The sequence below is a fragment of the Prinia subflava genome, chromosome 4 (assembly GCF_021018805.1).
Source record: "Prinia subflava isolate CZ2003 ecotype Zambia chromosome 4, Cam_Psub_1.2, whole genome shotgun sequence".
NCBI classification, from domain to species: domain Eukaryota; kingdom Metazoa; phylum Chordata; class Aves; order Passeriformes; family Cisticolidae; genus Prinia; species Prinia subflava.
In genome coordinates this window covers 60,565,430-60,591,637 of record NC_086250.1, presented here as the reverse complement: position 1 = coordinate 60,591,637, position 26,208 = coordinate 60,565,430, and the positions used below count along the sequence as shown (strand labels likewise).

The following is a 26,208-nucleotide window of genomic DNA, read 5'->3' as shown; positions in this document are numbered from 1 at the left end:
AAAGTACCACAAAGTAGCATTTGTACTTCAAATACCACAAAGTAGCATTTCCAAGACTTCAGAAGTCTTTCTCTTTAATGAAGAACCACTTCAGGTGATCAAGTATCAGCAGGCTGAATTGAGATGTGCTACATTGATGAAAACAGTAAGAATGTTTCAGATCCCTTGACCAGGCAGTCAGCGAGTCTCCTCCGTGCTGCCCCGAGTCGTCACTCCTTGCAGCAGGTACACTGCAACTTCATTGCTGTTGGCACCTGACTGAAATTAGGATATGAAAGGCTCAGACATTTTTACTGGGCTGCTAAGAACATACACAAAGAAAACCACCAAGATTAAAGCAAGCTGCTGAAAATGGCTCTTCTCAGTGTCTGTCTCAGGTTTTTGGCACGAACGTGCAAAAGTCTGCTACGTTTGCTGACAGGACCTGGTCCCACAGCGATGCTTTCACCAGCACCCAGCTTCCCGCACGAACCTCATCCCCTAACAGCTCGCTGACACCAGCAGGCCACTTAACACCTCTTGTGCTGCACTCCGATGTCTGTCAGCTTTGCTTGGAAGAAATCTTCCTTCCAGCACTATACTTTTCTGAGAATTTGGGTGTAGCAAAGCAATTGTTCATTTATTTCTGAAGATTGGGGTATAGGGAAGCAGTTGCATATTTATTTCATCCAGTATTGAGAGTGTTGTGCTAGCTCTTCAACAACTAAAAAAAAAATAAAAAATCAACCAACCATTTTTGATGAAAGACTGATTCCTCATGTGTTTAGAATCCACATTTCTTTTCTTCAAGTCTGCTGTGCTCCCTAGTACTCCACAATTTATCTAATTGTAGGGTCATTGGAACAAGAGGTTTCCTAGATAAAGCTCAAGACACAGCTTTTTCAGAGACACTCAGTTCTCTGGTGCATATCTGGCTTCAGCAGTGATAGTGCCTTGAATTGACAAAAGAAAAAGGAGACAGAGGAGCAAAAATACACTGCCTTGTCTCATGGATTTAAAGTACACTCCAGCATCATAAAGCAATAAAAAGTCATCAAGATGCACTGACAGAGACCACCTAGGAGACTTTTTCACCAATCCCATTTAACAAAAGTATCTTCCACATTATCACAAGGAACAAACCTTACCCCCATTTACTTTAACAGTACAGGTCCTTGAAGGGCTGTTACTAATTACTGCACAATCCAACAGACAGGACAGTGGACAAAGGAGAAGTCAAACCCTGCATTCCTTCATCCCCTGTGGGGAAAGCTTCCAGACAAATTTCTTGAATTCTTAGTGTCTGTCCCTGTACATCAAGAGGAATTAGGTACATTCGTAACTTATAATTAAACACTTCCAAATTTACGAATGAAAAGCATCACACCAGAAAAGAAGTATATCCATTATTATGCACGTTTAAATAAATGCTAACAACTCATTTGCAACTTTATGTGATAATTACAATGGCATAAGTGACAGCTAATTCCTATCACAGCATTTCATCTGGAAAAAAACCCCACTGGTATTACTACTTTTCCAAAAGATTGAATTCAACAAAGGTCAGCTTCTGAAAAAAAAAATCCCAACAGAAAGCAGACTGAATATGGTACAGCAGCCATGCAAGTGAACATCTGTCCACCAAAAATTATTTGCGTGTTCTCCAAGTTGCAGATCAGAAGCAAATTCTGGAGCTGGCCTGCATGAGCTGAAGCTGCTTCAGTGAAGAGGTACACACATATTTTGAGCGATGCAACACATCTCAGGCACTGCACTGTGTGTGCTATTGCAGCACCAGAGCTGTGGAAGGCACAGCCTCAGGAATCTTGCCAGCAGGTTGGTGAGAGACTACTGTGGTGCATGGATTTAATGAAAGGTAATGAAGGGTAATGCAACACCAGACAGAATCATTATTCTAATCAAAAGAGTCAGTCAAATTCTTTGTTAAGGAGTCTAAATACCTGAGTATAGAAAAAACTAACACTAATTAGCACTACGACCCTACTCAGCACAGCACAAAGAATGACCACATACATCTGTAAAGTGCATTTTTGGAGTATCATTCACAAAACCTCCAAGTTAGCAATGTGCACTTCTTCAACAATCTCGTCTTGGACAGACGTGAGTTTTGTTGAATTGTGTATCTGAATGGTAGACACAACTTGTTAAGGTAAACTACCTGTTAATGAAGCCTCTGTAAATCATTTATCCAACTACTCTGCAATTAAATACCCTCTTGTTTCCAAGATGATCATATTTTTGTCCAACAACCATCCAAGATAAAGGATATTCTGTAGTCATCAGAGCAGAAAGGTTGAACAGTTCATTTTTTTTTCAAGCACTGATCATAGAAAGCCTCTGCCTAAGGAGAACTCTTAAGGCCCAAATACACCTTCCTACAGAGTGTTAAAATACAAAGCACCTTCAAAGCCTCTTAAATTAGTTTCATACCACATTTGTTATTTTATGTCTCCACATTCAAGTGCAGTACTTTATCTGGTATGTAAAATGTGATCATTTGACTCTGTTTAAAACTCCTCTCAACTGCAAGCATTAAAGAGTTTATAAAACTGGATTTTTATTTTGACTATAACATGTTTCTGGAATGAAAAAAGCCTGCAAGAACTGTGAAAAAGAAAGCACTAACTACAGAGAAGCATATCCTTTGAGTAAGTTACTAGCATACATAGTTACTGCATAGTTACATGATACAATAGAATTAAGGCAGTTTGGATATCTTACCTATATATATATATTTTACTAATGTAATAAGCTGTTTTACTATCTGAAAAATTATAGCTTTATTATTCTACCTATATTTGCAATACTTGAAGGATACTTGCAACAGTATTTTAACTACTTAATATCTTACAATACATTTTTTCAACAAGGTTTCATGTTAGTGAAAAAGAGAGTTGTTTTTTTCTGCTTGATTGTACCATCCTAAACTCTTCATAAACACAAATTAGAACTTGCTAATTACTACGTTTCTATTCTTTCATCATTTAAGTGAAAGAAGTTTCTTTTTCATGCACCAGCTGAATTTTACAGGTAACAGTAGCAAAGTCATCAGCTATTAAATTGAACAGCAATACATTAAAATTTTCAGTAGAAAACACAGGCATAACTAAGATTTAATCCTGGATTTAAAATTTTTGTCTATATCTCCACATACATAAAGTGGGAATATTGAGTTTCATCTCAGAATTATATTTTACAGCAAGAAGACTATTACAACTATTTCCCACTTAAGTTTAGACGCTGACCACTTGGTCATTCACAATTAATTTATTTCGGTTTAGTATCAACAGGGTAGGTACCAGAAATGAACAGATGACTCCCCTTGTCAAAGAAAGGAGGGGGAAAAAAAAAGAGAGAGAGCAAGCATGAAAAAAATTTGTAATACCATAAAAATCACTAGTAATCATTCATGCCCAGTTAATTATCAAAATATCCCCCAATTCTTATTAAAATAGCATACTCACAGCTAGCTCACAATCACTATTTACATTCCAAGTGCTTCACAACTGCATGTTTCAATAACCTTACAAGGACTTATTCCTCTGTGGAAACAGAGCATTACAAAATGTCAAACTTGTTGCAAAACCGTTGATGAACTTGTGAATAAAATCATCTCTACTAAAGTTCCACCAAAAGGATATGCTGTATTTTTAAAAAACCCAAAAAACTAAAGCATTCCTTCCAGGTGAATATTTCTTTTTTGAAAAAAAAAAAAAAAAAAAAAAGAATACAGCATTATTTTTTCCAGTTCTATTGTCAACTGTTATTTCACACATTTGAATTGCAGTTCATATTATTAAAAGTTACAGAACAAAGTACACTTCAATGACACCATGACACCTGCATGCAAGAATACAAGGATCTCCTCAGGTGACATGCATGGATTTGACTGCATGGCTCTCAGTTACATTCAGAAGACTTCTAGATTTTACAGCCTCCAGACTTATAAGAAAAAGAAATGTTCCCATTTGCAAAACAGTCAATATTCTGAAATTTTAAGAAAGCTTTTGGACATGTAAGGTGAACAAGATCATTCATAGTGGGAGCTATGCTGCTGTTAATGAAAACTTTGCTCTTTTTCTGCCCATGCAGAGTGCTGAACACACATACCAAAGGAACTGTAAGCAGTCAGTAGCCCAGACACATCAAAACTCAGGACACTTTAAGCAAACAAAACCTTAATCATTTACCACACTTCTTGACTCCTTCAAACAGATCCTGATGATTTGCAAGCTCCCATCGTCTTCACATTAGTCATATCTGAAGCACTTACACAAAGCAAATTAGGCAAGAGGTCACCTACCAGGCAGGACACATCCCCTGAAAGCTCAGGTGATACATTCCCAGAGCCTGCCACGGTACAAATTCCCCCTGGCTCCTCTTTCCTATCCTACTCCATGGTAATTTCCATTCACTTCTACCCCACTCCATCCTTCCACTTGCTCAAACCTCTCTAATAAAACAAAGCTTTGGCAAAAAAACAAAAAACCAACCAAACAAAAAAACAACAACAAAAAACCACCCCAAAAACCAGAAGCAACTCAAAACTATGTAAAAGCAGATATCACATACATCACAACAAGCAAGTTCCTTGCTGCAACATGTCTCTCTGAATGAACCAACTCCATAGGAGCACTCAGTCAATTTGCTGTCTTATAAAGAAAATAATTAACTGATACCTGGGAAAGCCTCCTTCCAGCTATGGAGCATACACAATAGCATCAAATTGCTACTCTACCAATTCCTTTGATCTAAACACAAATTCTGAAGAAAAAGAACCCCACATTTCAAAGTTATCTGAGGCTTCAATAAACAGGTTACTGGAGTGCAGTCCACAGATATTCCTGTATACATTGTATACTCTAAGGCAAGCTTTGCCAGTGCTGTCAGACAAAAGACCTATATTTTACCAAGTACCTACATTTGGTTGACTGCAAGTACAGCAAATTTTAAAAACAATTAAACAAAACAAGACCAGTAAGAAATAAAGTACACATATTCTGATGACAAAATCTCTTCTGTAAGACAGTCCTTAAGACAAGCACTTTCTGGAGAGACCAAAAAGCAGTTTTTCTCTCCTTAAATAAAGGAAAATTAAACTTAACTTGACAACAGCAGTGTAAAGTTGTGGCTGGTCAATCTCCAAGTTCCCACATACATACTTGGTCCTCCATCATCTTTCACAAATATATCAGTGCTAAGGAAGCTGTAGCTTCTATGCAGATACAACTAGCTATGCTGTGTAAATAACAAGATCCATGTCTAAGGTGAATAATGTTGAGAACATGTCATATGTTGCAATTATATGCAGCAAATTATTTATTCACCTCATCCTCAATCTCCACTGCAGGTGCATTTAACGACAGCACCCCAGCAACACAACTAGAGATTTATCTTGTATGTCTGGAGCTAGCCACTTGGCCTCTCCATGTTTCTCTGTTTCTCCATATGTGATGCTTCACAGAAAGCTTGAGAGGCTTAATTTATTATGCAGCCTGCCACGAGCTTCAGAGAAGTGTGTTACTAAAGCACTAAAACCATGTTTATTGGTTCTGCAAGGGTAAATCGTTAACCAAACCAAAATGAAACCAACAATATCCTTAAAAGGTGGCTGCACCTTTTAAATGCAGAAGTATCATGTTTACCTTATTTGCCTTTATAGAAAAAAAAAGCCTTGAGACTTTAGGTAGTTTATTACATTAGGACATCAGGAGATCTGATTTTCTTCTTTCTGAACCCCCTTTCCGTCCATTTACTGTTTCACTCCCAAAGGAGGTGATAAGCAGAGAGACACAAACCAATAATGCCAAATCACAGTGACACGTGCCCAGCCAGACTCACTGTCCAGAGGCCACATGGAAAGATCTCCACTAAGGAATCAACAATGTTTAACTGACAGCAGATGTCAACTACAGGTCACCTGAGCAGGGCAGGAAACAGCTCAGATGCTAATAAAGACAAGGGCAAACTGTTCCCAACACCTGCAAGACAATATATTAAATACTGACAGTAAACATATTTAAGCCCTAGATGCCTTTCAAACCAGTATCTCATGTGAAACTTTTATATCTATACAAAAAATGCATAGGCTTTTGCTCTTTTTCAACTCTTGTTTTTACTGCAATATCACTGAAAGAATTCTCAGGAAGCCTTTTCTGACAAGCAAAACAGTTCACCTAAAATACTGGCAATGGACAAAGATTGCCTTAAAATACCAGACCCATAAAATACAGACACACACATATCGACCAACTCCCAAACATTAGTTCCACTTAAGGGTATATAATACATACTTTTTATAGTTAAAACTAGCTAAAAGAGGCACCTGGAGCAAAATAAGAAACTCAGAAGAGAAACAAATAAATAATAGTATGATTTCTTGTAATTTTAAAAATTATTAAAATATGACTAGCCAAATAAGACAAATAATCTCAAATGTATCACAGATTTAAACCAGTTTTCATTTAGGCAAAAGAGCCCCAAGTACACTGTATTAAAGTTGTAACATTAGATCAAGGAACATAAGTGATACCTTGAAATAGGGTCATTTTGAATCACCAGACACTTAAAATCTTGAAACCCAAGAGCCAATGTGATTCCAGACAATTTTCTAGATATATGAATATATGTGTACACATATGCATATATTTTTAGGAAATATGCCTGCAGATTTTCAGCATATAGCAATGCTCCAGGGCCATCCAGCTAACTTTGCTGTGTGCTTTATATCTTTTTCAAACTGCAAATGTATATTTATACTGCACTTTGCCAGCACACAATTTAAAAGATGGCCTGATGCAACTGTCAGGATTCTGCACAAGCTTTCTGCATCCTCAAGCTCTCACACCAGCTCAAAGCATTGCAGTCACACACTTCCACATCCACACTGCAGAACCTATCCAGTCTGTAGCATCCTGAGGAGTCACTATGGTAAAAATAACACTTTTTCCTCCTGACAGGTCAGTGTGGCTCTCTCTCAGGAGGTGACTGGCACATAGAAAGTAGAGTTTCAGTTCCATCAGACACAGAGAGATGGACATACCTCTCTTCTGGTGCCAGCACCTGACCTATGTGCCATATCAAGAGTGCAGTGTTCAGCAAGTTTGTAGGCACATTTCAGGACAGGTATGACTGCTGCCAGTTGTCTCTTGCAGAAACATGCAGTGACATTTTGGTAAGGGGAGTGAGGAAGAGAGGCAGGGCTTTGCTGTAATCAACAGACATCAGATGGAAACACATGGCTCAAGATGCCTTGCCTTTTTGTAGGTAAGGACACTGATAAAAAAGCCAAGAAAATGCTCTCAATAGTTTGGTGCTGTCATGTGCTATATAAGGTTCTGAAACTCTGAATCTTGTATCTTCTGAAGCAAGCACAACTTTTGTAAGATGACAGTCCTAGTCCATTTAAACTTTGAGACTGTGGCATGACAATGTAGAGCATGATTTTTTCAACAAATGCTTTGTTCCTGTAGAATGCAAATGAGAAGTAAGAACTTCAGTGCTCTTAACCTCCAGCTTGAGTAACAGCCATGAGGAACAGCACCTCACAGGCAGGTGAAGCCTTGAGCTTTCTACAGTACCACTGAGGTTCCATACATTTTAAAGACCTTTATCCAACAGCAACAGTGATACAGATCTGCCTAATACACAGCCCAGCAAACCACTGCCTCGGCTGGACACACCCTGCCAGCAGAGTAACTTTATCTGACTATTTCATCCAGTCGTAAATGAATCTCTCCCTCCTGCAGGATTTCAAGTCTCCTTGTTGAATTCTTGCTTTCATATTAGAAATTATCCTTTTTAGTGCCTTATGTCAAAGTAAATATCATCTTTTGTTGTTGTATTTGCCACAGTCTCAAATACAATTTACCTGAATGCAGGTATGGATTAAATGATGCTGGGAAGTTTAAGCAGACCAATCATCTGATTGATCTTAGCATGGCTGTTAGTATTCTGCAGCCTTATGGCAGACCCTGACCTAATCCAACATTTGCTGGGTAGCAGGATATACCTATTGAGGAGATCATGACAAGGTCCAAACATTCAGTCCAGCTCACTATACAAGTAACATTAAAGGTGAATCCAAACATAAACGGTTAAATATTTTGTAATTACTCAGGTAAAAAACTGGTGGATCAGATACCCCTCAAGTTGTGTGACATTGTCATAGATAACAACAAGGAACTGAAGAAGACTCAGATTTTCTGAACCTTTAGAATCTCCTCCTGGTATCACTACAAGGTAGCACAGGATATGTGTGACCCTGTACACTCCCAACCAGAAAAAGCCTACATGGGGCTTTAAAGTTCACATGGCTCTACAACAGAACACACACTAACACATATTTGGAACAAACCTCATTGTCCAATTCACAGCTTGTTTTAGCCCTTCCAACTGCAGCAAAACCAGCAACAAAGTCTATTCCACAGTACTGAAATTCTTCAGCTTTTGTTGGGTGTGTAAGCCCTAAACCCTGATATTTAATACAAAGAAATTCAATATTGCCTATTTTCTTTTTTGAACAGTAATTCATGCTATGTTTTTTTACAGTTTTTGGGGGTAGCAATACTGGTAAGGGGATGAGGGTGAAGAATTTATAAACTTGAGATGCAGCACATTTGCTCTCCACTTATTTTGTATACAGTGCTTACAAGAGTTATATGACCACTGGTGCTGGGAAAACCTCTAATAGCAGGTTAGGTGCTTCCTTTAACCCCATATACACAATATTTCCCACGTAAATTGAATCTACCTTAAATCAGCACTGATTGGCCTTGCTGTCAGCACAACCAAGAAAAAATGTGACACTTTCATTCATACTGGTGATGATTTTACAAAACCAAGGTAAACTAAACGATACAAATACTAATATCCTTCCAACAACTCCTCCTCAAGAAACTCCTGTTTCTTTTGCAAAACTAGGATAGAATGAGTTCTCATACAATTCATTAGAAATTACAGAGCCTTTTACTCTACCACAAAGATTGACCTGCCATATTCTCATAAATATATAGCCAAGTAGGCAGCACCAGGGAAAACCTGGTGACAAAGATTGTTTTGCTTTGCAAACAAAGTCGAAGAAGGTGTTTGGGTCCAGCTGTCAATTACCTGGCCTTCCGATGAGAAGGCACAATGCTTCTGAAAAGGGCAACAATTACATCAGCAAATAGTAAAGTTATACTTAGACTTAATGAGTGGAGTGGTTTTGATTACCAGGAAAACACAAAGTGAGACTGGAAAGTCTTACTTCCTCTTTTACCTGCTCTTAAGGGACAGTCCCTTCTCACTCACCACATCAGAAAGCTTCTTTTTGCTTTTATCACCTTATCTGTCACATGAACTTCTTTTTTTAACAAAAGCAGCAGTAACAATGTATAAAATTTTAGGGAGTTAGAACAAAGATCTTCCTTATGATCTGTACTGATTTTCTATGTTAAAACAGACCACAGAATTTAATCATATTATTTTAGCCTCAAACCTAATCTTTCTGGATGGCTAAAGCACTGTGTGCTTCCAGGGAAAGGACCAGGGCCTTATGCAAGGATTTTGTGCAACAGAGTCTACTACACCCCTTGATAAGCTATTCCTCTTTAACTGTATCATTAGAAAATTGCATCTTATTTCTAGTCTGAACCGATCTAGCTTCAGCTTCCAGCCATGAGAATCCCCTTAATCAACCTGACAAAGAACCATCTAACTGTCAGATACCTTTGCCCTAAGTACTTACAGACTTATCAGGTAGCCTCTACTGTCTCTTGATAAACTAAATAGATTGAGCTTCTTAAATCTTCCATTCTAAAGCTGATTATCCAGGCCTCAAATTAAAGCAGTTTTTTTCTGAACTCCTTCCAGTTTTTCCAACACCAGATGTGGACATGTGAACTGGGATACAACACTTCAGTAAAGCTGTAGAAAATGTAGCAGTATTCACCTCCCCCTATGCTCCCAATCACGCACTTTCAGCCTCCTTCAAGACTGCTTTGCACAAGGAGTAACACTTCCATTAATCAACCCTCAAAAGCAATTCTTCCGTCTCTACTTATATTCTATTGAGTTCTTCCAAATACAAAAAATTCAGAATGAACCATGACCAAGTTTACTTGTTTGTTGTAAAGAAAAATATACATTTTTTAACCCTAATTGCATAAGCTCCAAGTATGAGGAAATGTATAAATTCAGTGTCTGTATTTTACGAGAGAAAAGCTGCAGAGAGAAAGATTACACTGCAGTCATGTAATAGTTACCCAATTTAAAGCTCCCTCTAAACTACTATTTCATTCAATAAACTCAACATTCCCAGCCTATTTTGCACTATGGAGTTCTGATGCTCACTTATATATTCACCTCTTGAGGTGCTGGGTGGTCACAGCAGGTTTTATTCTCAGCAAAATCTGGCGGGCACAACGAAAAATTGCTTCAGGCTAAAGCCAGTGTTCTTCCAGACAAAAGGCAGAGCTGCAGGCTAGTCATGGAGGATTTGCTAATGTTATAAATCTACCCATGTAGTGAAAATTAATTGCCAGTTATAATCTTCAATTATTACTGTATCACCAGCTAGTTCCCCTTCCTATCCTGGATGAAAAAGAAACCCATGTAAAATCATGAAGTATCTAGAGTCATGAAGATCATTTTCACAACATAACAAAAAAAAAACCTGCCAACAAAATCCAATTAGAGATTATAAGATCGTATCTTATAATATCTGGTAAAGTCCATGGTCCTCACTGGTAGAGCAGGTGCAGAAAAGATGATGGTAATGTTTGCACAGAAAAGCAGCAAGCAATCTACTTTTTGGAGCAGTAACATCAAATTCTGCCTTTAAGTGATTTAAAAATTATTGAAAACACCATACTAGAATATGTGGTGACTTGGTAAAATACAGTGAAGTATTGCAGGTTTCTGCTGTAATAAGAACTGACCTATTCTTCTAAGCATGGCTTGGGCAACTGTTCTTCGAGAGAAAGATAAACCCCAGCAAATGTATTTTGAAGTATGTCAGTCCTTACTTTAATGCAGGTAAATTTTGGTGTAATGTAAGTAAAGTAATGTAAGTCATCAACTTCTGAAAAACAGGAAACAGAGTGCTAGTCAATAAAGCCTGCCACAACCTGTCATTGGGAAAGGCAATGTGCTCTGGTGTTTTGCTTTTTTTTTTCCACCCATAAATAAATACATCTTATGCGCCTGTACTCTCTTTGTAATCTAGAAATAAGGCATTGTTCCTTTCCTTTTGAAATTGTTATGCAATAATGTACTTCAGTGAGGACTGGATAATACCCTATCAGTACAGAGTAGGCTTTCAGTGTTCTTTCACTTAATTCCAGTGCAGGTATGATTGGTCTTTCAGCAGCAGCAGCCTTGTTTGCCCATCCTCTTTCAGTGACAAAAAATTTCTACACATAGCTGGTAGGACACCTTGGGCCTCTTTACAAAGAGAGGTGATCTATAAACAGCAGTAGCCAGCTTGATCCTTCTCGTGACTTCTTCCCATCCATTCACTCCCTCTGTCTTTCCTCACATTGACATGAATCCTATTTCATCCCTTCCTCTGGATATATACACATTGTCCTGATTATGATCCAAAGCAGTTTCAATATAATGATTGTGAACACAGGGAAAATCTCTCTCATAATCTCACAATACTAAAATGAGCAAGCTTTTAAAAGCACTTGTTCTGTATATTGTTTTCATGGCACACTATGCTTACACATGGTATGTCAGAAATCTGCCATGGAAAGCCCACATTCAAAGGGGTTCTCCTAAAAATTTTTAAACTTTAGAGAAATTTGGACACAACAGGCTCATTCTAAGGTTGATAGTTGAGAACAAGAGTCAAAACTGTTCAGAAATTTGCATGTCACTTATCCTCCAAGCCTGTAATATACAAACAAATAGGCAGAAAATAACTAATACAGAAGAAAGAGTGTAAAAGAATGACAAATGTTGTGTACACAATGTGTTAGTTTCTCTTCACATTTTGCGTAGTAGCAAAACTAGGGCACTATTCAAGAGAACAGATGAGACTGAGGCCTAATAATAAAGGGAATGTTTAAGTATTTGGAGAACAGTGGGCATGTTTAGGGAACAGAGTTGAGAAAGATTACGATTTATCTTTCAATATTTATGTTATCTTTGCAGTCTGGCAATTACAATTAGTTTTGCTTTCCAGCTCCGAGACAGTAAGACAATATTAACAAAACAGGGAGAGTTTATTTTTACAAATGAACTGCTTTCACTAGAAATCTGTTCTGTATGCTACTTTCCTGTGTGCTATACTATCAGCTTTGATGCCTCCTTCCTCCACATCAACTAATTATTCCCTATCTCCTTGAAATTCCTCCTTAAAATAGCTTACTGCATGAAATTTCTCAACATTCATAGACTGATTTTTGTCTTCACAACATACACTACTTATGGTTTTGTCTGCAATGTATTGGAAGCTCTCAGAAATACAGACCATATCTTGCAGTTTTAAAGCTAACACTTATATACGTTACATCATTTGAACACATATATGAGACATCTCTCTAGAACTTTTCCAAAGACATGCTTAATTAAAAGGAATTTAAAAAAAACCTCAAAACAAACAAAAAGCCTTCAAGAACTCCCACAGAGGATACACTCTTACCTTCCAGGAAAGCAATAAAAGTTTACAATACCTTTGATTAGCCAAGAAGCTTGGAAAACAAACAGTCAGAATAGTGACAGGTATCTTGAAAAGCTGGAAAGAATAATAAATGCCACAAAATAAAACTCGTAGCATTCTCTCCTTGAGCAATGCAGTCAAAAATATTTTTTCTTGATGAGCAAGAAACCCAAAAATATGTAAAGCTGCATTACCTCTTTCAAAATTTAAATACCTAAAAGGCTTGGTAATGTTCACACCCAGTGTGTTGTGAGTTATGAGAGAAACTGAAGAAAACTTACATCAAGCACAGAATGTTCAAAGACTCTATTAAAAGCACTATACACACAGCTCACCATAATTTCAAGAGCTGAAACATTTTTCCTCCCATTTCTCCTCATGTTTTTCCATTGCCATGCATTCAGTTTCTTAATATATTTGCCCAAGGTTCTCCAAGTCTTCTAAAAAGCCAAAAATACAGCAAAAGCATGAGTACAATCAGAACCACAAAACTTCATGATAGTGCACGAAAAGAACACCTGAGAGACCCTGAAGAGAAAATCTGAAGACTTTTTTTTCTTTCCCTGTTTTCTCAGCACCTCTGCATGGTATATAAGCTGCTGGGATGACTGAACACTGATAACATACAGGGACATGCAGAAAGTTGCTTGGGAAAGGCAGGCAAGGTAATGAATAAAGCCTTCCAAGTCAAAGGATCAGCTCAATGCTCTGCGTGTGAAGGAACAAATCTCTCCCATGGCATTTTCCTCTTCCTTAAACAGTTGTTTAGAACTACTAAAGAGATGTAAAAACCTGAGATTAACTTCTTAGACACTGAATGACATGAATGACAGCCATTCCATGTAACCCCTCTAAAATTACTACATCCTGCTTCCTCAAAGAAAAAAAAAAAGTGCTGTATCATAAAGCATGCCTGCCTGTAGCATGTAGACAGGAACAAGCTGCTTTGCCCTGCAAGACAAGCAAAAGCCATACAACCATGGTTACCGCAGCACCGCGCCCAAGCTCTCACGATACACCCTGAGCAGTACGACATTACCCGGGGAATGCCCAGTCCACGATAATGCAATCCCGTGGCCTTGTCTCAGCTCTGGAAGCAGGAAGCACAAGTCAGTATCAGTAGGTAACAAATCATGTAGACATATTATCTACTTATGATGCACTGCAAGGAGCTGAACTACTACTTTCATGTCTATTGTGCTATGTGATAGATACGACCAGACACTCTTCTCTCTCCTTGAAGTGCTTTTTTTTTGTGATGATTTTTGCTCTGCTTGCCAATACCAGGCCCAACTCCACCAATCCTGAACTCACACTTGTCTTAAACATCCGTTTTCTTTGCTATATTCTCGCCTGTCCTAGAATTTGCAGTGGAAAAGAGAACCAGTCTGAAAATGAGGTTATCGCACATTTTCTCTCTCTCTCTACTGCTGCTTACTAATCTGTGCCATTCCTCCAGTTGAGCTGAACCCACACCTGCAATTTCAGCCTTTTTTCTTCCTGCTTTTGACTCACTCCTCAAACCTTCTCTTTTGTATCTATTTCTTCCTCAGCAATAGAATGCAAATATTTATTCCAAGAGAAAGCGAGAAAACATAATAACCATTTCACATTCTCCCTTCCCACTCTCCTCTCCCTTATAGCTCTCCCTTCTTCCTTGTACAATAGATGTAAAACACATCTGTCCCACTCTCTCCTTGCCTCACTCTCATCAGCCCATACCTCACACCTCCTGTCCTCCTGCTCTGACAGAACAGCAGCACAGCCAATCGGTCTGTTCTGTGTTGGGAAATCTGCTTCTGACCCCTTGATTCTCTCACTACATTGCTCTTCCTGTCCTTCTTTCACCTCTAAGCTTATTATGCTCTGTTTGATAAAAAATTACACTTTTGTCTCTAACTTCAGCATGAGTTTCCTTCATCTGTCCCTTGCAATACAGTGAAACTATTCTCACTAAAATGTCTAAAAACCTTTTACTATTGCAACATCACAAATTAATCATTTCCATCACCCATAACCCTTGTGCGTTCTTCATAAAAATTAAGTCCTTTTGTTGCTTTCACTCTCTGTTCCTGACTTCCATGACTCTCCTACTGCCCATCCTTCCTGTACCAATCCCTTCACAGAGTACTGGCAGGCTCCCTATTCTTCCTTTGTCTTCTAGCAGGTCTCCATTGAGCTGTATTTTTTGCTGCTACTCTTATGTCTGAGAATTTTATATTCAGTTTCTGAGAACAGGTCTCAAATACAGTAGATTTATGTCTAAACAAAAAAATGTCATCCTATCTGACACCTATCCTATCTGTTAGCTGCAGCTCAATACAGCCAGAACAGAATTTAGATCTTACCACTCCTACCCTCTTTTCTCTACGTCCTCCCTTGATCACCCTGGACAGCATAATCAACTTATCCATCATTCAGATATAAAATACTATGATAAACTACTTTGCCAGTAGCTTCTCTCTTAAACCATTCATTCAGGTCACATCTACATCCAGATGATTCTTCCTGTCTTGCATTCCTAGGATGAAGTCTGCTCTAAACATCTTCAGAGCTAAAGGTTTGTCTGGGTCTTCACCTCAAATTAATTGTATTTTCTTATTTTTCATGTTGACAAACATTATCCTGCTTGTTCACACCGCTCCAAAAGTTCCTTGTTCTATATTGTCATAGTGCTTTACTCTCTGCATCCTTCTATGCACAACCCTCCATTCCAAATTTAAATATTGGGAACAACTCTGCTTTCCAGACTTTTCTGTCTTATGTACACTAAACTGTCCACATCCTACTTGCTGTCACACTGTTTGCTCACATTTCTAGTTGGTTCATGATGTCAGTATCCATTTATGAAGCTTTCAACAATGAGCCTGTATTTTCATTCAGGCCAGTTTCCACATCTGAGTAAGGATACTATCCAAGCTCTTGCAAAATTACTTAATTGCCAACCAGATATCACCTTAACGCTTTCCTTGCTACAGTTCTAAGAAAGTCACTTTAGTTTAGGCTAAAGTCAGCCACATTGAGCAACTAAGTGCTTTTGTTTGTCATTATTAAAACTCCTGCTTCATCATACACTAAAAAATTAGTTCTCTGCAGCACAATTTCACAACATGCACAAGCACACACCCTTCCTCCCTTTGCTGCTCCCTGCAGAGTGGCATCTAGTGCCTGATGAGGCTGCTAGGCATTAAGATCGTGCAAATAATAATACTGCCTCCCTAGTCATTGCAGTAACAGATCAATTACTTATATTCTTCCAGATCATTGTCCTCTATCTCCATTATCAGACCCAAACAAACAAGGTTTTGGCTCTGTCAGTGTTTGCTGTGGTGGCATGGGTCCAACAAACTTTTCAGATGTAAATCATTGTATCATCCTGTCTCAGTAAGATATAACTAAGAGCAGCTTAAAAAACAACTGAATATGCTATCACATGATAATCTCCCTAATCTAGAGAATCACAAGTGGCCAGCCTAAAAGCCACCTGAGGACAGGGTACTTATCAGAGATTAAAAAGTGAACACACATAATGATTTACATTTCTTTAAATCTCAGCTTCCATACTGACCACTTCAGCTCAAAATGATGACAAGCTCAAGTCATCATAGTCTGTTACTGGAAAGGTCCAGTCTTATCCTCTTTTGTCTTGCTAGAGAAAAGAATTTTGATCCAATAAACTTCTCATAAACTACTGATATGACATTAGCAGTGTTCAATCCAAATACAACTTCAAATTCCCAGGCTCTGCCTACCCCTTACATCTAGTCCACTGCAGTAGGAAAAGGAAGAGAAAGAATGACTGGACAGAAAACATAAAACAAGGTATAATATAAACAAAATAAAGAACATAAAGTAGATCACACAGAACATAAAGTAGATCACACAGAACCAAACCCCACAAACTCTTGCTCTTTGCCAGTCATTCTTAAGCCCTGATGCTACTGGATCAGTCACTCTTCTGTCTCTTCTGCTGAACACCTGCTCCCAGGGAATGGAAAGGGAAGCCAGCCTAACCCTGTGTACCACGCACAGCTCTGTCACAACACAACTGCTTCCGTTTCACAGATGATTCAGGAGGGGCTTGCAGACTAAGTGAAACTGCACTAGACAGATACTGGAACCAGCAGTTGTGCAGAACCTGAACTTCTGTCAGCAAGTTCTTTGCTACCTCTGGCTGATGCTCTTTCTGATCTGGGAAAACTCCTCTCCTATTTCGCCAAACAGCACACACTTTGTAAATACATGAACACAGAAATCCAAAAGCTGGAAGACCAAATACTTGTAAATTCTAATTACTGTCAAGAAAACAGAGAGATAGGAATATGTGTTCGGCTTAAGCCCAACTGTATTATTAATACAATTTAGTAAAATATGAAATGAAATTACTGAATAAAAAGCAAAACATTTCAGAAATAAGGAAGACGTTTCTATGAGTACAAGAGCAATCAGAAAGCTCAGGTCTCCAGCAACACCAGTGGCTTTCAGGCATGACTTTTAATCGGCCATACAAAAAATTATGACAAAACCTCAAAATCAACCATAGAAAGGGACACAGAAAGAAAAAGAGTGAAATTTTTCATGCCATAGTTGGTTTTTCCCTGTTGCGTATCAGTTGCAAGTAGCTGTGCTGGATTCTTCCTTCAGTTTGAGTCAGCTTAGTCAGCTGCATAGCACTGCGATAAAAAACTGGGCCATTTTTACTCTCACAGCATCTACCCTTCTCATCCAGCAAGAGAACCAGCAGAGATTTCTTGCTATAGACTTGCTGATAGACCTCTGTTAAACACCCTTACTGTGTCATGGCAGCATTTGCCACAAAGGGGTTTTTTGCATATTAATTATCTAAAGACACCAGCTTCACCTGGCATCCCACACTATTAACTTCTGATTCAGCTTTTTCAAAGACAAGCTGAAGAACTTCTGCACCAAGTTGAACTTGGAAGACAGAAAGATCCAGTAACTTAATCCATGCCCATGTAACCCAAAAAGCTTTCTTGCTGGTTATTCCAAAATTACTCTTAATAATGAATAGTCATGGCATTCAGATAAAATTATATTGGAGTTAACTCTTTAAGAAACACTCATAGCAACAATACTATTTTTACTGAAGGTGATTTTTTTTAGTAATGCATGCAGTGACTACCAGAAACCTTCACTTTGACTATCAGAAACTTGTGCTTTGTGGCTACAGGACTCCTGTGATTCACAACTTAAAATATAGTTTGAAATGTTTTCTATAGGATTTACCACTGCTTTCATCTCATTCATACACCTCAGCCTTGGTTAAATGGCTAGTATTGTTTTGCCCAAAGGTATAAAAGAACCTGATAATGTCCTAATTTTAATTAACTCAAAAAAAAGGGGCCTATTTCAAAGAAATTATTCCATTTCACAGTGGAAATTATTCAGCTCTTGTGTAGTCCCTTTTTAACACACAGAAATCTATATTTCATCTATAAACTATGAACTACATACAGAGGCAGATCAACAAGAAGACACACACATGTTTTTAGATCTAGATCAAAATTAGATACACAAAGTCATTTACTTTCTTTAGTGACAGCAGGGCTTGGGGTACTCTCTAGTAAACACATAAATTTCCCTCTTTCTCAAGTCTGGTTAAAATTACAACTAGTAGAAGGAATATCAGAGACAGATCCTTAGTGACAGTGCTGGCAGTTGACAGGGAATCACACATGGTTTTCCCCCACATAATCAAAAAAAGGTACCTTAAACAACAGGAGATCTAACCACTTCAGAACAACTGTTGCACAAATAATGCACTTCATCAAGATACATGCACCTAACAAAACCAGATTTTTTAATGAAGTCATATACACTACAACACTTTTAGATACATATTCGATAACATCAAAATCTTGATTCAAAACACAGAATGTCTGATCAGAGAGCCTTATCATTACTCCACTCCTTTTATCCAGCATGTGGGACGAAGAACTAAAGGACAGGTTTCAGAAAATAACTATGTAACTACAAAGATAAACTACAATTCTGACTAAGTTTTCTGGGCGCTATCACACATAATGTTTCATTCTTCTTCTGTCATCATTCCTTGAAACACATTAAATGAGGTGACAGCCATAACCAGGAGACATGCCACCCCCTTGCAGAAGCTGTCCATATTAAAAAAAAAAAAAAAAACCAACAAAAAAACAGAGCCAGATATCATATACAGAACCAATCAGTCACTTAAACACCAGAATGCACACCAGAATTCAATCCCACTGTCATTTCTTATGCTAAACAAAGACCCCATGGGGACCTCTGCTTACTGTTCTTATTCCCAGCATAAACATAAGAATGGTAAGAAAAAGTTTCTCTTGAAAATAGCCACAGTTTTGTGCTATTTCTGCCAATTCTCAGTTCTTTCACTCATCAAGCACCACAGAATATTACATGTGTTTAAGAATCAATATCTTGGAAGACTGAATTAGCTTACAGAAAAGAGACAGAAAATTATACAACATTCAACCCTCTCTTGTGCCCACTGCAAAACCAAAACCAAATCACCAGCTATGATGGTCTAAAGTCAATAACCTCACTTGTTTCTTTTGAAGTATGTGTTTAAAACCTTGTTACAACTTTCTTTCCCTCTCAGATCTTTCTAACATTCCCTACTACCACAAAAAGGTGGAAGATGAAGGTGGTGAGTAAAACAAGACTGTTTTTATTCTTTTTTGTTGAGTATGTTTTTAAAGGAGACAAAATAGCACCACAGGCAAACCACTAGTAAACAAAAATAAATAATAATTAAAGTTAACTCCAATCTCTATGCTTACATTGACCAGCTGGTTTTGTTTTCTCTTCTTTCACAATCCCCCCATAATAATTTTAGTTCTCTTCCTCTTGCTTTTCATAAAAGTAGAATGTTGTATGTCACATCCTTTTTCCCCTTATAGAAGTGTTCCCTACTACTTAACCTCCTTAACTTCTTATTTTTCCAAGATGAATGATAAAATCATCAAGATATTTTTCTGAAGAATTAAAAAGATATTGGAAGCAAATCTAATCAGTATCCCTTAAATTTTGTTCTTATGTTGCCAAAGGATTTATCAAAAAACTTTCCATCAGATATTTGTGTGTGAAGTCAAAATAGGAAAGAATATATTGTAAACAATTACCCAATAGATCTAAAACTCCAGTTTGCACGTGTAATCATAAAGTAAAATACTCATGTTTGGGATGGAACAATAGAAATCTCTTAACATAAAATCAGAAAAACAATTAGAAATTTTTACATAACATTCCTAATGTCAAACGATAATGAATAAATATAGTTAGTGAAAGGATCATCTAAGAAAAAACACACGCATCATCAGATTAAAATTTCAATAATACAAATCCACTGATCTAGGAAACTGAAGTTGACTATGACACCAAGTACCCAGACACAGACCTAAATCCCACAGGTCATATTTAACTCTGCTGTAATTCACAAAGACACACAGGATATCTTTTGCTCCTTTACAGCCTTGTGTTACCTACAAACACTCACAACACTCAATGCTTTGCACATTACTAAACTGATTATTATTACAAGTTCTGTACATGAAACAAAAAAAATCCCACTCTTCTATTATTTTCTCAAATATTGATAAAGTAAAACACAAGCCTCCAAAATTAATCTATAATCATTTACAGGTTATGGCTGATAATAACAGAATACTATACCTGCCTCAGGCACACAGTGACTGTGACGTTTTACAGAACACAAACTCTCAAATACAGACTTGCTTATCTGCAAGAAAATCTTCAATTCTTCAAATATGCCAGTCAACCTTTTAAAATTCACCATAAATTCTAAATGCTGCTCTAATTCTGATAACCCCTCTTTTAGCTAAGCCAGTTGCTTGGTAGTGATTTGTCAGATAAGTTACACAATACTGTTTCTGTTTCCTGATTAGATAAGCAGATAAGTTTTTTTCTGGCACAAACATTTATGTATAAAATTTCTCATTTTCTGTGAACACTTGGAACTTTGTAATCCCCCCTCTACAAATCCACATGCCAGTAAAAGTCAACCACGGACAGACTGCATTTGTATAGGAAAACTCAGAGTAAGTGTCAGCATGCAAAAATCAATTCTGTCTAGAAAACTGAACAAATGTTCAGGAAATTTCTCTCCCTCTACGCTGTCTACGTATACATTGAAGAATAAAGGAAAGCAGTGAGCAACACTTGTGTGTCTTTACTTCACCCTTAACACAGGGCACAGAGGGCACGTGGCCTCAGTGCATCCCCTGCATTACAGACATGAACAGCACAGTCAGATGCGACCCCTGTGCCCAGGGATGCAAGCAGCAGCCCCTTGGGCAGGCACAGGCTTGGCAGGCAGTGCTCCCACCCCCCACCTTCAGGAAATGCTGCCTCCCACATCCCCTCCTGGGCCACGGTGAGGGAGAAGAGCAGCCCACCACTCTAAACACACATGGCACAGCCAGAAAGGAGGCAGCAAAGCAGGGATCAAGCTAACTGGAAACACTTTTTGCCACCTAATACCATTGTATTTCTACAAAACCAAAGTGAAACACTTTGTCATGGTCTGAAGACCAACATACTCCCCCTCTTTAGCTCACTCATCTAAAAAGCCTTCTTGCTAAACTGCTTGCAAAGGAATGGCCACATAAACCTGGTCACATCAACTAAAGATGATGAAGTGCAGACAAATGTGAGAAGAAGTTAAGCGCTGAGAGATCAGGTTTTACACTATCTTTATCACACAGGACAGTAATTTTTGATACTTAAAATCCTGTCCCTCTGTTGCCCCTGGTTACTTGATACAAGTAGGTTACAAGTAACATTTGATTTTTTTAAGACACCACTTACGATCTCCTGGCACCACAGATGCCATTAAAAAGCTCTACTCAAGTTGGTAAGATTGTCAAAAAAAGGAGTTGGGTTTTGTATTCAGACCTATGATAACCTCAACCCTCATCTATGACCAAAGCAGGCAAAAAAATGCAATATGTCACACAACACGTGAGCAAGATCAGAGTAAAAGCACAATCATTTCTGCAAATACATGAGAAATGTTTCCTGCAGACCAATCTAACTCTTGAAATTTTTCCCCACCTTTATTACTAAGGACTGTGAGGCCCAAGGAAGATTTACAGTGGGTGTTCACTACACAGATGGGTGTGGTGAAAATACCTGTATTAACAGACTGCCTAAGTGAATATAGTAGAAATATTTCGATACCTAGTAATCTATTCAAACTTCATGGAAGTTCTCTCTAAGTGATCTAACACAAGTTACTACTTGAAAGCAATAACATCCCTAAGGCTTTTTATTTTCTAAATATAACAGTCAATTTGGGGCTTTTTTTTCATGGTATTATGACATAAGTACTATAAAAGCCAGTAAGTGCTTCACACCTGTCATGATCATAATGTCAGCAATGACATTACGCTTTGTTTGGAAGTAATTTTTCTGGATAGTGAGTTTAAATAGAGCTCCTTTGATGGAGCCTCTGACCCTCCCCAAAACCCAAACAAAACTAGAACTGATAATTTAAACTGAATCTTTCTAGGAAACAATTTGCATATTACGTATAACTAAGGAGTAGAGATGCGTCAATCTTTATATCCCGAGCTTGTAATGGGAATTTGTGTTCAAGGACTTCTGTGCACAAAACATTTTATCTCAACAAATTAAGCTCCTTATGAAGGCATAGCTGAAGTAGCAAAATTTTTGTTCAATTATTTTTGAATCAACATTACTGATAGATGTACAGAGCCTTGAACCTTTCACCTAGAAATAACTACATGAAAATCCCAGTTCTGCTGCTAACTTATCTTTGGGCTGACAAAATAGAGAAGTTCAGGCACATAAGAATCAAGATAAGAACACAATCCAGCTTGGCATCTCTGTAAAGGTCTTTCAAAAAGGAAGTTTTAGGGCATTTTAAATAGCTTTAATGCATACTCCATGCAATTTTATAGTTTATCACACAAATCTACATTACTCATTAATTCGTTCTTTCTTCAAGAGCTTGTTTAGAAAACATAAGATTCCTTTGAGCTGCCAAGATGCTCCAAATCGAACGCACGTGTAATGACAACTGTAATGTAATGAGAAACTTAACATCATTTCAGAATATATATTATGACATTACAGGTAATAGCAGGATTTCTCTCAGCATGAGTAAGTCACGCCGAAGTTTCGCTATGATGGGATCGTTCATTATGAACTGACTTCCCAAGAAATACGTCCCAAGACAGAGAAGTTGGGTACTTAAAGTGCTTTCTCAGTGAAACAGAAACAAACACAAAGCTACTTGAAAAAGTGTTCTGAACCATTTCACTAGTTGCATTAGGTGTTACCTCAGCATGATGTTAATGACACACATCGCAAACAAAATGTTTCTCCTCTCACAGCTGGCAGAGGTGTGACAGGCCTGGCATATTGGCAAATACCACTAAACTGGAATTTGCCTGCTTACACTGATGGTACCAGAAGAACTTATGGCCCAGATGACTAATTTTATTTGTTTTTGCATAATATGCATAGGTTAGTATAACCTAGGATAATGTTTGATGCTGGCTGCTCAGTTGACTGTAGGTCACACTCAGTGGTGCAAATGAAGAATAAAATGCGATTTGAACTAAAGTGAATGAACTCAAAGACTGTAACAAACCCTTTCTCACTGCAAGGGAAAATATCTCCACTGTGTTGCTAATAATAATATAACGTTTAAAGTTTATATGCTTATCTTCATGTGAGCAACTGGAACATTGCACCAAGGGACAGGGTCCACAAAAAAATCCAATATGGCCACTGATGTGCAGTTGTCTTTTACCTCAAAATTGTCTTATCTTTCACCACGTCTGTCAGTTACATGTATACACCTGTTATACCCGTACTTCAAAAGAAGTTGACACAGTGACAGTCATCTGCATGTATCCAACCCTGAAACGTTCTTCAAGGCAGAGAAATCCATATGCTATCAGACCACCCTGTCAAGGCCAAACCACAGTCGTTCACAAGCACCAAGAAACAGACAGGTAGAGAGGTGTGCCAGCACTATCCACTTACCTTCTTTATTAAGCCTCATAACCTCCCTGCTTTTTCCACCCTCCTTTCCAGTCTCTTCCAGATCTACACCTGCAGAAGAGAAGCAGAGTCAGGAAGCGCCGAGGGCCCCGAGGTGTGCATTTATTGTTTGGCAAGGGGAGGAGGAGAGGTGAGGAGGTGAGCACTGTTTCTATTTGCAACAGCAAAAGCACAATGGTCGGAGCATCTGCCAGGGAGCGGAACCGCCGGGCCCCCCGCGGCAGCAGCCTCGGCCCCCCCTCCCCGCCCGCGGCATCCTCCGGCCCCTCCGCGCATCCTCCCCCTCGCCCCCTTCCCCCACCGCGGCGCCGGCCCAGCGCCGCGGGGCAGCGGCACGGCAGGCGCGGCGCGGCGTGCGCCTCCCGCACACATGGCACGGGGGCTCGGCCGAGCGTCAGCTGAGCGCCCGGGGGGGCGGCACCTCCCGGCCCCGGCTGGAGGAGGGAGGGGAGCGGAGGGGGGGCGGCCCGGCCGGACCCCGGCCCCGCTCCGGGGGCAGCGGCGTGCGGAGCCGGACCGCGGCCGGTCCCTGCCCTTACTGTGCGGGGGGGCGGCGCCGTGCGCGTGCGGGGGGGCGGCCTCCCGCACCCAGGCGGCCCAGGGCTGGCCCAGGAACGCCTCGGGACTGGGCACGGGCCGCTCCAGGGCCGCCATGGCGCCGCGCCTGCTCCTGCCTCCTTGTTGCTTTTCCCGTTTCCTTCGGCGGCGGCGGCGGCGAGCGAGCGAGCGAGACACGGGATTCGAGAACGCCGCACGTCATCCTCGGGACGTTCCGCCGCCCACACGGGGGTAGTGTCAGCCCCTGCTCCCTATCAGATCGGGCTCCCCGCCGCACAGCGCGCATGCCCGCGCCCCCCGCGCCTGCGCCCCGCGCCGCCGGCACCGGGCCCGCGCCCGCCCCGAGGGGCGCCGGACCCGCGCGGCCCCCGCGCTGCCCTCCGGCACCGGCGCGGCCCGGCGGAGCGCAGCGGGCCCGGCGGCCGAGGAGCCCCGCCGCCACGGCGCAGCCCTGAGCCGGCCCTGTGCGCCTCGGGGCTGCGCGCCCCGCGTCTCGCAGCGCCCCGCAGTAAGTCCCTGGGACGGGCTCTCGCTGACTGCGGCACGGCCCCTCCGCGCCCCGGCGCGGCCGCGAACCGGACCCGGAGAGCGGGGTTGGGGCTCCCCCGCTCCCCTGCTTCCAGCTGCGCTCCTGTGGATCACCTATAGCCGCAACCACAGCCATTTTGTTGTCCAAATACTGCCTGATCTGTAGTAGGCTTCGTCTGTTTGCAAATGGGATTTTTCTCGTTTTGATGTTCTAGGCTACGGTACGGCAGCTCTGAACTCGCAGGTCCGGCTACTCTCAAATAATACCGGGGTTTTCATCTCGCTCTGCATAACCTATGGGACGTACATGCTTTCAATTTAGGATAGTGTCATTTTTGCTTATTTTACGATTGAGGTAAGAATAGAAAATAACCGTGAACATTTTTATACTCAATATACCTGCTCTGGATTAGGAGCTTCAGCATAAGCCTGTTGCTTCAGCTCACACCTCTTCAGCCAAATATGAACACTCCCAGGGAAGGACTTGGTTTCATTTAAGCAGCCTCATGTAGTGTCTTTCATACAGCTCTGCAGCCCCATTAGGGTTGGTGATGACTGAATTTAATGGTTCAACAGACACTTCTCAGAGTGATGCTGTGAGCTTTGTGTGGTCGCATCCCCGTCCTGCATCTTTGCCCAGACACTCATTCACGTTTTGGTGATTCAAACCACTGAGGCAATACTGAAGTGGAGCATGGAATTAATGTGGATTCAAAAAGAAACAAACAAACAAACCAAAACAACTCCAAAAAAACCCAAAACATTTCAGGCCTGCTCAAAAGTTGGAGCTGTGGCCAGAGGGGCAGGAGGACAGGAGTTGCTGAAGTCTGCCTGTCAGAAGGCATACGGTGCTGCAGTCTAGAATGGATTTAAGTAATTTCCCTCAACTTCATTAAGATTAAGCTCTTTACAGTGCTAAGATAGATAAAGATTTGGGGCAAAGGACAGACATTCTTTGCCTTATGTACACTGTCAACACACTCCACCTCTTCCAAAAAGTAGCTGAAATATACAGGTCCCATCTGTAATACCCAGAGGTGAGCCTAAAAGCTTTAATTCCATGTGGGCTAGCCAGAGTGCCTCCAGTCAAGTAAACAATAGCTACAAGAAACTTTAGTAACATTATGAAAGAAGAGGAAAGCTCACCAAAATAGCCTTCAAATAAAAGCAGGCAATCACAGCAGGCTTGTTGGCAACCATGGTGAAACAGACATAGGATGCATGGCCTTTCATATACTACATGTGGAATTTCCAGAATCAGGAAGGGTAGTTGTGATGTAACACAAAGGCCTGGCAAGATCTATTCGGGAATATGATGTGTAGGTCTATCCACCAGTTTAAATTAATCTTCAAAAAAAAAAAAAAAAAAAAGAAGTGTGGAAAGGGTTATAAGAAAGATCAGA

The 26,208-nt window shown here is 39.9% G+C and overlaps 1 protein-coding gene across 3 annotated transcripts in view; it reads right to left on the bottom strand.

Annotated features, from left to right (window-relative positions):
• ATXN7L1 (ataxin 7 like 1) overlaps positions 1-25,630 on the bottom strand; it is a 114,139-nt gene extending 88,509 nt beyond the window's left edge. For all 3 annotated transcript variants that reach the window (XM_063396887.1, XM_063396886.1, XM_063396888.1), the window contains exons 1-2: positions 24,259-25,630; positions 23,702-23,770 (exon numbers count right to left, since the gene is read on the bottom strand). In XM_063396887.1, the coding sequence (XP_063252957.1) occupies positions 23,702-23,770; positions 24,259-24,373 (184 nt within the window). In that variant the 5' untranslated portion in view covers positions 24,374-25,630. The remainder of the gene's footprint in view (positions 1-23,701; positions 23,771-24,258) is intronic.
• Between the last annotated feature and the right edge of the window lie 578 nt (positions 25,631-26,208).